Genomic DNA, 16,609 nt, shown 5'->3' on the forward strand with positions numbered 1-16,609 from the left:
TATTCTCAGTATGTTTCAACCGGTGACATGAGAAAGACAGCTAGAGTTCATCACTCTGGTCCTTGAGTACATCTTATTCAAAATGAAATGTTCTGTCTGTGTGTTTAGCTTAGTTTTTGATTTATAGACGAATGTTGCAATGGACCCTTTTCATAAGACTTTGATGATGCGTTTCAACGGTCATCAGCAGTGTTGGGGGTAACGCATTACAAGTAACGCGAGTTACGTAATCAGATTACTTTTTTTTAAAGTAACTAGTAAAGTAAAGCATTACTTTCTTTAATTTACAAGAACATATCTGAGTTACTTTTTCAAATAAGTAACGCCAGTTACTTTGTTTTCCCATTTATTGACAGACAAGTCTCCTGTCCCCATATTGGGAGAAATCGGAAGTGTAGAGGAATTGTGTGCGCTGTGTGAACATGATGTTACTGTAGTTCTAGACTAAATGTGAATATGCATTAATTCATCCCACTCACAAAAAACAGATTTGCTATTCATCAAAATGAATTAAAACAGTGAAATGCAAACTCAGAATATGACGCAAACCTGCAATAATTAAATATGTTAAATAACACAAATGTATCTAATCCCATTTTATTAACCAATGTCTTTGCTGCTGACCTTTGATGATCCAGTTCAACCATACTAATAAGCAAACATGACTTTAGAGAAACTAACAATTGTGCTTCATTGTTTTTTTATTGCTGAAGAGTGTTTCTTCTCCTGCGTTCTACTGTACAGACGTGAATTTACATTTGCTTCAGCCTGAGGTTTATTCATTACACTTTTTGGCTTTTACATTTGCTATAAATAGAACTTCTTATATTAAAAACAATCAAGCCCTGCTCATATTTAAAAAGTAACGCAAAAGTAATGTAACGCATTACTTTCCATAAAAAGTAACTAAGTAATGTAATTAGTTACTTTTTTAGGAAGTAACGCAATATTGTAATGCATTACTTTTAAAAGTAACTTTCCCCAACACTGTATATATATATATACATACACATAATGAATATTATGGTAAAATGCATATACATTTTTTTTTTTTTTAAAAAGGGGGGATTGTCTGAGTACCACATCTTCATAAGCATGGAAAACTTCCTCACAGTGACCTAAGAACTGCAGGTATTATACAGCCCCTGATATCCCTTCAAAGGAAGGTAAACAGACCTTCATAAGAATGGACATATGGGCGTTTCATCACAAATGAAGTCCTTCGCATGTGTGCACAAGCGGTTTGTGTGTGCATAGGCTTTTGGCAGCTTAAGTTAATCACAACAAATCATATTTACTACAAAGCGAATAATCCTCCAAATTACACCATACTGTCTACAGTGAAGTGATGTTTCTCATGGCTTTCCCAGCAGGGGCTGTGTCAGTGCATGTCTCGCGATTTCTTTTTAAGTGCCAGATCCAGACAGTCTAGTTCTGGAAGTCTTAAAACTATGAGAGAAGTCAGGAGACTGACCTTAGATCAGCAGAAAACATTTTTTTGCCAGGCTGATTAATGAGATTGGACAGCAAAGATGGCCGATTCGGCTTTACGTTGAGTAATCCAAAAATTCTGTATCATATTTTTCCAGAGGGCACCTGTGCAATTCTGCAGCAGTAATGTCTTATTGAACTCATTAGTTGAGCAGAGACATGTCAGTTGGAACAAAGCCATAATGTCGTCGCTCTTAGTGTTATTATCTGGTGTATCTGGGTCTACACATACACAAATAAGTATTGTTTAACTGCTTTAATCCCTGGAGAACTGCTCTGTTTATTTGATTAAATCCGTCCTGTTTTTGCTAAATGTTTCCAGCTAAACTATTTTAGAGTCATTTTTAAAGCACTGCAATCACAACAGAGTCATTTACCAAGTGCTAAATTTATAACCTTAATTAATTAATCCTAATATGACTAAAATTACCTCCAGCAAAGTGCTATTTATTTCAGAGGCTGCATTGAAGCACACTGTAAAAAGTGAACAAAGGCAATTCTTACTGTACCATAGGGGGTCAAGAGTGATATATTTTTTTAAATGTTAAATATCTTCTCCTGCTTTATGAAAAGTGAATATATTTGAATGTACTAAATTACAAATTTATCATTAAAAATGTGTAATTACAAATATATATTTTAATACGCCAGTACACTTTAACCATATTTCAAAGACGACCGAGGTAATTATGAAATTACATATAAAGTCCTACTTAAGTGGGTCAAAGAAGCACACAAGTTCAGCTAATTGCTTTTAATAAAAATGTAAACTATAATACATTTTCATTTAATTGCAAATAACATGCAATTAAGTGTTCAAAAACATTACGTTCATTTCGCACCTAAGTATATTCTTTTAAACTCTATTATTTCTGTAACAAGTATACTCTTTTTTTAAAAGCTAAAGTGTACTTCTTTTTCACAAAGTTGGTGACACTAGTGGCGCAGAAATTACTTTAACCCAAAAATGAAAATTCGGTCATCATTTACTCACCCTCATGTCGTTCCAAACCTGTATGTGTTGCTTTCTTATGTTGAACATAAAAGAAGATATTTTGAAGATTGCTGGTAATCAAACAGTTGGTGGTTGCCATTGACTTCCATAGTAGGAAAAAAAATACTATGGAAGTCAATGGCAACCACCAACTGTTTGATTACCAGCAATCTTCAAAATATCTTCTTTCATTTTTGGGTGAACTATCCCTTTAAAATGACTTGCTGTCAGGTTTATTAAATAATATTTTGAATTCAAATAAATTCAGTTCATTTAGATGTTACCACGTGAAGCACAGGGCATGTGAGGTTTGTAGTTATAGTTTCTGAAATCAGAGACTGTTTTATAAGAGCATCACAATACAGACGTCTCAAACTGCACAGGGCTGGAAAAAATAAGTCACATAAGATCTTCAGGTGGACTTTCAGAGTCTAATGGAGGAAGAGTAGTTGTCAATCACACTCTCTCTTGGGAATAAAAGGATGTGTGCGTGTGCCGCTTCTGCAATCATTCTGCCTACAGAAATAGGTCCTGATGTTCACTAGCCATCTCAAGTGCCTGAATGCATGCACACATAAACATGTCTATACAGATCATTCTGTACACCTCACGAGCTTCTAAATAAAACACTCCCAAATGGCACTTTCCAGAATAAGGGACAAAATAGGGTCTGAAACTCTTACCCCTGGTTTCACAGACAAGGCTTAAGCCTAGTCCTAGACTAAAATGTAAATCGGAGCGGTTTCATCTGAAAGAAACTTGCACCGACTGATCTTAAAACATGTCAGTGCCTTTGTTTTGTCTTAAGATGCACACCAGTAATGCTTTTTTCTAAGGCATGTTTATAAAAATGACTTAAATGTCCTAATTGAACTATGGCCTAATCCTGGTTTGGGCTAAGCCCTGTTTATGAAACCGGGCCTTAAAATTCAAGTCATATTTTTTTTTCCCTTTTTCAGCAAATGAAGAGGGAAAGAAGGTGCTTAACCTTCAGAAATATCAACCTCAGGAGGTCAGACTGAATATTACACGAGTGGCTTTATTCTATGAGAGAATACATTTTCATGTCCGCGGGTTGATGCGACCCCAATAACGTGATATTTAGCCCCTAAAATGTGAATTTTACCAGGGGAACCCTGCCAAAAAACGTGTATTTTATCCCCTGGAACACAATTTTTTTTATTTTTTCTACATTTTCTAAATTCTAAATTTTCTACACACAATTGGTAACAGGGTTGGAGATTTAGCCAAGTTATAAATAAGTAGGGACTAACTAGTTTGGGACAAAATGTTGGTTTATAGTTCACAGATAAATTTAATTCATTTGTTTTAACCTTGCAAAATTTGAATACACTTTGAACTTTTAATGTGTTTTTAAAATAACCTGTTTTCAAGTCATATCAATCTTATGTTAGATAGCAATTTATGTAACATATAACATCTAACTACTACTAAAAATGTGATTTGTGCATCTAATGCTTTTAAAAAGTAATTGGCAAATATTCTCAAATAATCCCGGTTTTCCTATTCTTCATCCACACGCCCATCTAGCCTCCAAAATTCATTGTACAGTAATTCAACCACAATTACACTTTGCACACCATTGACCTAGTTGGCTCATGTCATTCCTACAACGGCTCTAAACCATTTGGCAATAATTGCTTTTGGGATGGCAGCACAGGGCCTAGATGTTCCATTAAACAGGAGCAGGTCCTGGACCCGAACTCACCTACACTGGTGATCTTCTGGGAGACCAGGTCCTTCAGCAGGGCACCGATGACGGGGTTGTGTCTGGAGTAGAGCTCGTATCGGTTAATCCCGATGTGGAAGCGGAGCCAGTTGGGATATGACTCACCAGTGGCCTCCCCTGCCGGACTGTCCTCTTCCTCCTCCACGTTCCCCTCGTTATGCCTGCCGATAAAGGATGGTGGAGGACATTAGTCACTACCAACCAAGCGACAACCTTCCAGTCTCTCTCGTGAAACCAACACGGAAGTGACTAAAACTGTAATTCATCAACTGGCCGCTAGAGGCTGGCTCCAAAAGGGAGTCAGTCCCATAGACTCCCCATGTTAAAATGCCCAAATTTACAGCAGAAAAAAATTTGTTTACAGCCTGGTACAAAAAGTGGTTTTGGTCTATATAGCTAATTTTGCCCTTCATGACAACTGTGAGAATTTTTTTATAACTCATCCGTTTAAATTATATTAAGCCTTAAAGTTCTGCATAATTAAGGGCGTGACCACTTGAGTGACAGCTGGATTGCCGCTGCTGTCACCACTGTCGAGCTATGTGGGCGTGGTTTCAGCAACCTGCTCCCGCTTCTTTGCCCATTTTCGATTATCCGGGAGTGATGCGCTGCCAAGATGGCGACAGCCGGCTCCGCCCACTTTGAGCTTCAAAAACGCTCTTCGGAAACCTACGGGTGACGTCACGGACACTACATCCATGTTTTTATACAGTCTATGCTACCAACACACATGCTGCCTGACAACAGGAAACCTCAAACTTTGACGAAATCTTGATACATTTATATTTAATCTACTTTAATATAATACTATACAGTTGTAAGTTAGACAAACTAGCAGGACATTGATTAATTTCTGTATTATTACTAGGCCCAGGTCGATTCTGTACACATTTTCCACTGATTTGTGGGGGAATCTGTGCAATGGATTTAAACATGATAAAACAAAACTGAAATGACTAAATTTTCATTTGTAGCTGAAAGCACAATCAAAGAAGCCAAAATTACCCTTTTTAAACAGAAGTACACTTTTAGTATATTACGGAAATAATATACTTTAAAATAAAGTGTGAACTGAGTGTAATGTTTTTAGACACTTAACTGCAAGTTACTTACAATTACATGAAAATGTATTATAGTCGAAATCTCTTATTAAATGCAATTGGTCGAACTTAAGAAAATTCACCTAAGTCTTTCTAGTTAATTTCAAAATGATTTCTATTGTAAATAGATCTGCAGTGTACTAATGAATGTACCACGCGCATTCATAGTAAACTAAAATACACTTTAATGTCATTTCTATTGAAACTCGTCATGTATTTAAATATAATTGTAATTACAGCTATAATGATGAAGCTGCAGTTTAGTAAATTTAAATATCAAACACATACTAGTTAAAATTATAATCAAGTACTTTACATGTGCTTTATCATGTTAGCAATTTAAATAAATATACTTCATTATACAAGACAAAAGATTATTAAAACAATGATTTAAAATGCACTTTAAAGTAAAACTTTTAATTTGACATTATTACAAAGTGCACTTTTTTAAAACTGTGTTAAAATCAGCACTCTCTTTTTAAATACACTTAAGTAACCTTTTCTTTCAATACTATAATTTAATTAATATGCTTCAAAATTCAGCTCCGTTTGAGTTAAAATTACGCTACATTTATCTAAAGAGCAGTATTTTATTTCATGTATTTAAATTTTTACATTTTATTTATTTAAATTGTATTCAACTAGACGCAATGAATTCCATTACTGAATTCAATCATGTAGTACAGCTTGAGGACAGTTCAAAACATTTAAATGAAGGTGAGCATGTTTGAATGTGTCAGAAAATACTGTGGTGACCGTGGACTGACTGAATGCATCAGCTGTACTTCATTCCCCTGAGACCCCTGACCTGAACACACAAGCATGAGTTCAGTCTATTAAAACATTGTGTCCCATCAAAACATGAAAAGGAATATTAAACAGTAATCTGACAGCATCTGGATGACAAGCTTGTCACATGCATTTTCAGTGATCAACAAAACACTGTTAAAAAGGCCTTTTAACTCAATTACTCATGTTTAGCTCATCTGGATCTTGATCCGGATCAGAGGCATGGTTAAAAGGCATGTTTAGTTCATTCAGGCATGGTTAAAGGCAGTGAGAATAAGCTATCCCTGGAGCACGGGTGAAGAACAAAAAGAAAGGACAAGGGAGCAAACAAAGGGCATGACACCAACAAAACCCCCCTCAGCTTAATGCATCTGACAGCTCTGAAGAAAACAACACATCACACCAGAGGAACATAGACGAGTCCTAGCAGCAAAGCTTTTAACACTCACGATGAGTCAAAAGCACCCAAGCCACAGTATCATGTCTTTCCAAAGCACATGCCCTCTTATTTTTACCTCTAGATTTAAAAATACGTGTACTTCTCTCCTAAATGATTGCTTTTAATCTCTATTTCCATTGAGAATCTGACTTTATTATGATTATTACTGACTCAGAATGAGACGATTATGACCCCTGTGAAGTGAAACATTTTTTTCTTAGCTCTGTTTCTAGTTTGTGCAGTCCTTAATTTCCCTGGTACTTTGGGATAAACACATTTTCATCAGTCTTCTGTATAGGCACACACTGTAGGTTCTTGACTATACAAAACTATACCGGGGCATGTTGTCACAAATATGATATACTATCTAAAGTGAAAAAAAGTAATTCTCCACAGGATAGAGTATTTAACTTACTTCTCAGCTAAATTTAAACAGGAAACCACAAAATACAAAACAATTCATGAAACGGTACAAACTGTCCCAATTATCTTAATATGACATTTGTGTTTAAAACCAACATACAAAACCCACTGCGAGAGAAAACTCATATTTTGTTTAATTGGATTTGTATAAATCTCATAGTTGTGACAACAACTAGAACCAGTCTCCATTCATATTTTAATTATGCAAATAACTGGGATATAAAAAAAAATAATTTCACTTGCATAACAATATTTATTTATGGCTTTTAAAGTAGCACTTTCAATTCTTCTTTCCCTGCTGCTTTGGCATAAAATATGAGCAATCACCTTCAATGCTTTTCTTTATCTTTATATCTCTTTGGAACAAGTTGTCACATTATTATTATTTTTTTTTTAAAGTTGGGAATGTTTCTCAGCACAGGTTTATTTTTTTTCAAACTTACTGTGTTATACTGTAGACTTTGTCAACAAACAAAACCTTGTGAACCATTCAGCAAGGCATGCTGTCACACTAGGCTATATGTGGTTGTCACAATGGAACCTGCAGTTTACTGACACTGATTTTAGAAAAGCATCTTTGTTTGAAATATGAAATCTTCTCCAAAGGAGCCTAATATAAGTCATGTTCAACATCACCCGATAGCACCCGGTCCTTTTTAATTACGCACATAACCGGGACTCCAAAGCTAATTTTTAAACATACAAACAGGTTTAAATAAGCACTTGCCATTCTTGTTGCCCGGCAGCTTTGGGGTAGAATCTGACATCACTGTTGAGGTTGAACAAGCTGTCATCTTCAGAGAGATGAGGCAGGTCGGGCTTATAGAGGGGATGCTCATAGAGCGCCTTCAGTCTGGAGGAACCCTGGACAGCTCTCTGCTTCTGTCCGCTCGCTGTATCTCTCATCAAACCTCTCTCCTCCGAGCCCAGCTGCAGCTGTCTCACTCTCTTTTCAGACTCGGCTCTCTCCGTCACCTTCTCCAGTGAGTGCGAAGTGAGGTTGGAGTTGGGTTCATTGCTGAAATCCTGCAGTAATCTCAAAGAGTGTTTATTAGGCCAGCCCGGTTCGGCGGCGGCGGCGGCGGCTCTGGGGCGCTGTTTGGCCCATGATCGAGGCTCCTCGCCCGGTGTGTGAGCGCAGGAGCAGCCGCCTCCACCTCCAGCGCTGGAGCTCGAGCCCGCCGCGCGCTTCTCCAGCTTGGGTAACAGGTCTATCATGATGTGCATGGTGCAGGCGACGAGAAACACCATTAAAATCAACACGCGAAATTTACGGAAGAGGATCATAATTCTACCTAAAGCACTTGCCACAATATGACACAGGCTATAATAAAGAGACTCAGGGGCGCATGTGGTGTCCAACTGTAATCCTCGCTATGATGGGAGATCCATGTTCACAGCAGGATGCAGAAGAAGATTTTCGCACCTATGTTTCCAGATGTATCAAGGAAGATTTCTTTTCGGCATAGTTGCGTGTTTTATTTTCAGGTGAGGTGCAGATGTCCTGTCGCATCCTTACAGGTTCGTGATAAAGCGCATGTCCTGGTAAATAATGACAAAACAGTCCCGTGTGTGGATATCTTCAGTATGTGAAGAGGGAGATAAAGTGCATTAGTTCTTCACGAGGAGCAGTCAGTGACAGGTGTAGATGTATCAGTGCCCTGAGGGTTAAATATTGGGATCCTGCCTCTCCTCGTCAGCGCATTCAGATTGGCTGAGTGCATGAGACTCAAGGAAGAGCGACTCAAAGATACTCGGCTTGGAATGTCAGTGCAGTTCCCTCATGTGAAGACAGGGGGCGCATGCGCATTAGACCGACGTTATTAGTGATAGGTGGCGGTGACACTATTCTCATTAAAGCAAAACTATTATATACATCAGTAGATACTATATGCATTTTGAAAAACAATAAAATGAAAATCATGTCATTTATTCACCTTATCTGAAAAACAACAACAACGACACAAGGGTGAGTCAATAATGTTTGTTAATGATATTCAATGAAAGGTTTCAGTGTCTGGTGTTATGGGTTTGATCTGTCATTGCCTGAGCTTTCAAGCTCAGCATTTAAATTTTTAAGGCCAACTAGCCTACTGTATTGCGATATGCAAGAGCTCTCCATAAACGCTGAGACTTCTGGTTGGGCAATTAGGATTCAAATCAGTTTATAGACAATTTGAATATAATTTCCCAAACTGATAGTTGAACAGATTTGGAAAGATTAGCCTCATAAGAAGAGGATGGAAAACCAAAGCAATTGTCAGTATGGTGCCGAAATGTAAACATTTTCATCAGAATAATGGCAGGATTTTATCACCGCCATAACAGTACGCTACACTACTTGATTAAGAGTTATGAAATTGATATGGTGGTCTGCCATGGTTTATGTCTGGGGCATGTATTTTGATGAGAAAGCATTTATCTTCTTTGCTTTGTCTTAAGGATTATTATGACTCAAAGCAAGCAGATGAAAAATGATGTCTCAAAATTAATTAAAGTTTAACATAGAGCCCTGGGGGCTCTCAGCAGCGGCAATCCACCTGTCACTCAAGTGGCCACGCCCTTAATTATGCAGAACTTTAAGGCTTAATATAATTTAAACGGATGAGTTATAAAAAAATTCACCCCCCTCACAGCTGTCATGAAGGGCAAAATTAGCTATATAGACCAAAAAATAAATTGTTTATTTTTATTAAATCTGATTTAAATGTTAAATTTAGAAAAAAAATCTATGCAATTATGCCAGAAACAATAGGTGACTGTTCTTGAACCTCACCTTTTGAGCTCCAGGAAGTGTTTGCAAATATGTGAGTTAAAATCAAGAAAGTAATTTTACTCGAACTCATTATGGAATTTTCTGTTTGAATTACTGTATCGAAGTCTGCATACCTCTGCTAATATCAAAACAAATGTGACCCTGGACCACAAAACCAGTCATAAGGGTCAATTTTTCGAAGTTGAGATTTGCTATTGCTACAAATATACCCCAGCGACTTAAGACTGCTTTTGTGCTCCAGGGTCACAAATATGTTCGGTGTGCACACGTAGAACTCAGTGTTATATGTTATAAGTCCTGCTATACGTGTATATGTGTTATACCCCTCCTTTTTTCCTTTATCTGTGCTGCAGGATCTAGCAGCTGTTGCTAAAATGATCCCTAATATTTCCTAGATCTGCTGTTGAAGTTGTACTTCTGCTGAAGTATTGGCTGGAATAACAGCCAAAATAGTTTTGCAGAAAAACACGTGTGGGTGTTTCTTCAACTACTTTATAAAAACTAACAGTTTGTTATTAAGGTCACATTAAAACGAAAAAAAAAAAAATGCATTTTTACATAATGTAGGGGAGAAATTATTATGGTTTCAGAAAATACTCTTGTAAACAGAACACCATCTCTAAACTGTAATAATATCATATACAGTTCTCAGAGGGAAAATATGAAAAGACTCACAGATTACATAAGGAGTGCTGTGTGTAAGTGTTATAGTTTTGTATATATTCTCGGTTGACATAACGGTCATACCAGTGCAGTCTGAGCTCATCTTGGAGGATAAAACTCCTAAATTTCCTATATATAGAACACTTTTATGAATACAGCATGAGAGTAAAATAAATCAGGGTTATTTGTAGGCCAGGACCCCTTTGTTCAACTGCTAAATGTCTTTAAATGAACGTTTCCATATTTTGCACTATCCTCCTTAATGTAAGCCAATTTCAGCTCCTTTTCAAGATATAACAAAGGATCTGGAGCAGTAAAGATGTTATCCTTTCTGCTTCTATCCTTTGCGTTTATGCCCATCTGACGTGATCCGGGAAATCTGAGAGCTCGTAAGAACACGCCATTGTGTTTATTATGAATCAGACAGTAGAGTGCTTCATTAATAGCTGGCCAAATGGAATGTAACAAAAGGAGAGCACCTTTTGTCCTTCTCATCTTTTGACATCATCTCCTCATCATAACCGGCATATTAAACACGTTTACCATGTAGACCGGCTTGTGATATTGTCCATGTTGTGAAGCTTTCAGTTGGTGAGTCACAAGCCAAAATTGGGCCAGAGGTCCGTTCTGTTTAGACAGAAGGAAAACAACAACAAAAACAATGCTTCATGTAAATAATAAAATGCAACTAATCATATTAATATCATTAGGATAGAAAAGGAATAGTTCATCCAAAAATGAAAATAGACTGGAAATGTACTTTTTGTAGTTTTTGAAGTTTGTTTCTTCATCTGAACAGATTTGGAGAAATGTAGCATTACGTCACTTGCTGAACAACGACTGGAAATGTACTTTTTGTAGTTTTTGAAGTTTGTTTCTTCATCTGAACAGATTTGGAGAAATGTAGCATTGCGTCACTTGCTGACCAATGGATCCTCTGCAGTGAATGGGTGCCGTCAGACTTAGAGTCTTAACAGCTGATGTAAGCATCACAATAACTTTGATTGTTTTTAACCTCAAACCATCGCATCCAACTAAAAATAATGCATAAAATTGCTTTTTCGTGTGAAAGTTTAGTGAAAGTCATCTTGTCTGAATCAGGAGAGAAATATGCACAGATCAAGCAATGTTTACAAGTTAAAACAGTTTCTAAACAAATATGTCATTTGCATTTTGATGTGAGACAACATCAGGGACTTTTTCACAGGAGGAGTGATTATTATGGATTATGAACTTAAAATTGAAAAGGTAAATTAAATTAAACTTAAATGTTAAAAGACACAGCTTTTTACGTTACAAGATGTGGATTAATGTGATGTTTTTATCAGCTAGTTGGACTCTCACTCTGACGGCACCCATTCACTGCAGAGCATCCATTGGTGAGCAAGTGAAAACTCAATACTTTCAGGACACTTTTTTATTCATTTATTTTTTTATGATAAACAATTTTAGTACTTTTTCAAAGTTAAACCTGGGTCCTGAAGCGCAATAACATGATAAACACTGCTTAAAAGCACAAAGCTGCTACCTTCTTTGTGACTGAGCTGGGGAAAAAAATGATGAAATTAATTCCAGTGTCTCGCAACAGTTTGAAGGCAAACAAAATGTCAGCATTTCACAACTCTGCCTCAAATTGATTAACATTCCTTTTTGTCAAGATTATTCATGGCAGTGCATTTTTCAGTGCAGGCTAAAATACAGTGTTGACAAACAAAGGGTCAGCATTTCACAACTCTGCCTCAAATTGATTAACATTCCTTTTTGTCAAGATTATTCATGGCAGCGCATTTTTCAGTGCAGGCTAAAATACAGTGTTGAGGGGGTGTACCGGCCTAAATAAAGCATTGTAATCATCCTAGCTGTTGCAACAAGATTTCATTACCTCTCAAACAGGTCTGTGAAAAACGCAAACACACGCATTTCCTTGAAGCCTCCGACAAGGAACATGAACGTTTTTTGTAAACCCGGAATGCTGATGAGCCAGTCGGATGAGCTTGTTGGCAGAATTGACCATTTTTATTTGATATAAGCTCATGGATATCTTTTATATTCTGGGTTTGGATAGCAGAATCTGGTTCCTGTGATGCCCAAAAGAGCAATGTAAAGTCATCTGTCACTACATTCGTGACATAAAGTAGTATTAAAAGAGGTACAACGTCATTCATTTAGATTCATATACCAGTTTTATGGGAGCAAAAGGGGTTTCTACAACTTAAAATCCTGCGAGGAAAATAAAACAGGTTTTCTGACGAGATAACTAGAAAATGTGAGTAGCGCTTGCCTAAGCAAACAAGCCACCGCCACTATGCTGGAGTGCTGTGGGTGGTTGTCAGAATGCTGTAGTAATGTGGTTTCTTAGCTTGTTAGCGTGGTTTCTAGCATGTCGCTATGTTAGGATTGCTAGAATGTTCCGTGTGGTTGCTAGGGCAGAGCTACAAGATTGATAAGAAGATCTGAGTGGCTTTAGCGTATTACTAGCATGATTTAGATGGCTGCTTGTGCAAGTGGATGCTAAGGTATTCTTGGTAGTTTCTTACCGGCAAAAGTAAAAAAAAGGGCCTTTTCCATGTGTTTATGATATTCTCTTCTCTTGATATGGCTAGAATCCCCTCTTCAGTGTAAGGTACGGTCACAAAATGGTCACTGTAGGAATCTACGCGATCTGCGATATTTGCCTTAAGCCTGGAATACACTACAGGAGTTTTGCCCAGATTTTTGCCCCAATTTACAGTTTGGATGAGTCAATGCTATTTGCCAAAAACCAGCCCTTATGTAACAAAAATATATGGGAATATACTTAAAAATATAATGCGATATATTACATTTTTGAGCTTATGCTACTGTAAACTAGCTTTATTTTAAAGTGCCCCTATTATGGGCAATGAAAGGTTCATATTCTGGTTTTGGGAGTCCCCAACAACAGGATGACATGCATGCAAGGTCAAAAAACACTTTAATTGTCTTATAATATGCATTTATTTTTACCTTACTTGCTCAACGTCTCCCAAACGATTCGCTCAATGATTCATTTTTCCAAACCCCTCCTTTGCGTGATGCTAATCTGCGGTGATTGGTCCGATTGGCGATTGGTCGATTTCAGTTTCATTTCATCATGCCTGTAATGCCTGATAAAGCAGCGTTTGTGAGCGCAGTGCTGCTTTGTGCACAGCCGTTACCGGGGAAACAACCATTTTTACCGCTCCAAAAGCTGCACCAAGTGGCAAAGAATGAATTTGCATTTTCATTCAAACAAAGTCACACTGCATGAAAGGTAATTTTCAAAAATCCATAATAGGGGCACTCTAAAATATGAAACACGTATATTGTGAATGATTGTTAATCATAAGAAATATATATTTCCATGTGTGTATATACTGCATATTCAATATATTTATACACATGCCATACCATATCTCATCATATCTACATCTATATATTATAAAGTGTATTACTGAATATAAAATTACATACATTGTGATAAGTAAATATATTGTCACATATTTTTCAATATATGAAAGCGGCAAGTTCTTATGTATTGTTCAATATATTTACACAATATATTATTCTGTATATTTTCTAAAATTGATCATTCATATATTAGGAACTACATTTTCTTTGTGTAAGTGTACTGTATTATGGGCACAGACACTGAGATTCTAGCTTCAGACTATGATTCCGTCTAGTCGGAGGATATCAAACATGTTTAACATTTTGAGCTGATTTTGATGCACATATTTTTTTTCCCTTTGCCATGCATCTCCTAGTAATGAGGCGCATGTTTCCGTGTGAGTTTGTTGTGTTCAGAACGACTTGAAAGTCGTGTGTGATCTTTACTCATTTAGTGTATGATGCCCAGTTTTTCTCTGTAATCATTTACAAAGTCAACAAGTGTATGCTGTCTAGTGTTTTTGTGTAGTGTATTCCAGCTTTTAGAAAGCAACTGAGACTAATTCTTACTTTGATGCCCACATGCTATGATTCAGCACTATAAAGACTTCCTGAGTCACTGAGTGGTGTATGCTCAATGGAAAGATGATGGTTTACACAGCGGGTCTGTTCAACAATTAGTCATCTAACTTTTAAAATCCAATCCAGAATGCATAACTCCCACTTTTGTTTTGCATTGTGTCTTAAAGACTATTTTATGCATGCCAGTAAGCGTTTTGTATAGATGAGGTCAACGAGGTGAAACTTCTTCCATTGGCCTCCTCAGCTATGCTTTTCCCAGGATGATGTCAGAGTGTCATATTTATAAGTTGTTGTCGCTGAAGGTTGATGACCTTTGGTCTTTTACAAGGAGTGTGAGTTCAGACGTGGTTTGTTCGTGCTAGAGGAGAGATGGCTGATTATTGGCATTGATCTGAGGTGGACTCTTTGCCAAGTCTGGGAGGTATTTCAAGAATGGATTGTTCCTCCTCCAGGAGAAGAAAACTGGAATGTGGGAATAAAACTTTGAATAGGGCTGGTGTCATTGGATCAATGTGTATTCAGGATTCCACACCATCCAGGTCCAGCTTGGTCTACTTCAGAAGAACTCAGTATCTCTGTCAGTTTTATAGTCCCTCACAGGGTTTCGGTGCATCAGTCTGACTGACATCCAGATTGTTTATATGCATGTCCCTGAGTAAAATGCAGCATTGTGAGATGGATAATTGAATTTCTCTCATGTTTTTGTGGCAGTGTTCCCAGCAGTATGTATATAACTACAAATATGCATAATAAAGTTAATTGTTTTATTCTATTTTTTTATTTTATTTAATATTCTGGTAAATCTCAATACGCTTGCTATTGGCAACTTTGTATATGTATATATACACTACAGGTTTGTATAGTAAGGTTTATTTTTATTTTATTTTGCTGGTAAATCTTCTCATTATGCTTTCTGTTGGCAGCTTTGTATATATATATATATATATACTATGGGAATGTATACGAAGTTTATTATTTTAATTGAATTGAATTGAATTGAATTGAATTGAATTTATTTTAATTGAATTTTCTTGGTAAATCTTCGCAATATGCTTGCTCAATATGCTCTATACTAAAGGTATGTATAAAAAGTTTCTTTTATTTTTTTATTTTATTTTATTGTATTTTTTTCTGGTCAATTTTCTCAAAATGCTTGCCATTGGCAGGTCTGGGAAAAAATGTTTTGGACCCTGGTGACAGTGACAAATCAGACAGGAAGGAGCAGGTACAGTGTACACGAAAAACCACAAATCGCTTACATCTATAAAGCGTCCGCAAGATCACATTACATTCCAGTCAGAATCTGGCCGCTCATTTCCAGTTGTCTCACAAGAACAAAGAATGAAAGAAAGAAAGGAAGGAATGGAAGAGGTTCATAACTGGCATGATCTCAAGGGCTCCGCTTTCATTTTGGACTGACAAATGTCTCTTTGAGCTGGCATTTATTTGTGTCTCTGTAAACGATGATCTCAACTTGAGTTTCAGCCTGAGGCAGATGAATTCTTTACATTATTGATAACTGCAGTGGCTGACCTTTTACATGCACACAGACACCATGCGCAGAGCTTTATTTATTTAGAACCAGCCGAATACATTCACTGTTGGTTGAAATTGAAAAAAAAAACATCTATTCAACTGTGATGAAAATGTGTTTGTATCATTGACCATATGGTTTAAACCTAAGGGTCCTCATGAATTTCCATGCAAATAGTGCTTTAAATAACATATAAATAACACAGTCACCATACCATCAGTGGTGACCTTGACTTCCGAACACATGCATACACTGAACGTGCAGCAATGAAGAGCATTTCTCACCTCTAGAGCTAGTGTGACTCATGCCTTGCCAATCTAACATCACCTCATCCAAGCATCCATCAACTAAGATGAGTCCAGCTTTCAGCCACCATTCATCTTCCCTGAACTCGTCACAATAATGGAGCATTTGAAAAGGATGCCCTCGATAAGATGCCATATCGAACATATTACAGCACTCTCATTTGATTAGTCTTCATCAGTCACCTGTCATTTTTTACATTTGGCATAATAATATTTATAAATATTTTATTTATTGCAATGCATATATAATGCATTATTAAAAATAAATAAATAATAAAATAAAATGATCATTTAATGATTAAATCATTGCATGTTCTCCTCAAGGTCCTGTACAGGTCAGTCACTTTTTTTTTTTTTTTTTTTTTTTTTTGTTTTT

The 16,609-nt window shown here is 36.8% G+C and overlaps 1 protein-coding gene across 2 annotated transcripts in view; it reads right to left on the reverse strand.

Annotated features, from left to right (window-relative positions):
- The window catches only part of LOC107691221 (extracellular serine/threonine protein kinase FAM20C-like), a 64,470-nt gene extending 55,655 nt beyond the window's left edge, over positions 1-8,815 (reverse strand). For both annotated transcript variants that reach the window (XM_016489722.1, XM_016489721.1), the window contains exons 1-2: positions 7,714-8,815; positions 4,215-4,396 (exon numbers count right to left, since the gene is read on the reverse strand). In XM_016489722.1, coding sequence (XP_016345208.1) covers positions 4,215-4,396; positions 7,714-8,273 — 742 coding nt within the window. In that variant the 5' untranslated portion in view covers positions 8,274-8,815. The remainder of the gene's footprint in view (positions 1-4,214; positions 4,397-7,713) is intronic.
- Positions 8,816-16,609: the final 7,794 nt, after the last annotated feature.

Source organism: Sinocyclocheilus anshuiensis, unplaced genomic scaffold, assembly GCF_001515605.1.
Source record: "Sinocyclocheilus anshuiensis isolate Anshui unplaced genomic scaffold, SAMN03320099.WGS_v1.1 scaffold202, whole genome shotgun sequence".
Lineage (NCBI taxonomy): Eukaryota > Metazoa > Chordata > Actinopteri > Cypriniformes > Cyprinidae > Sinocyclocheilus > Sinocyclocheilus anshuiensis.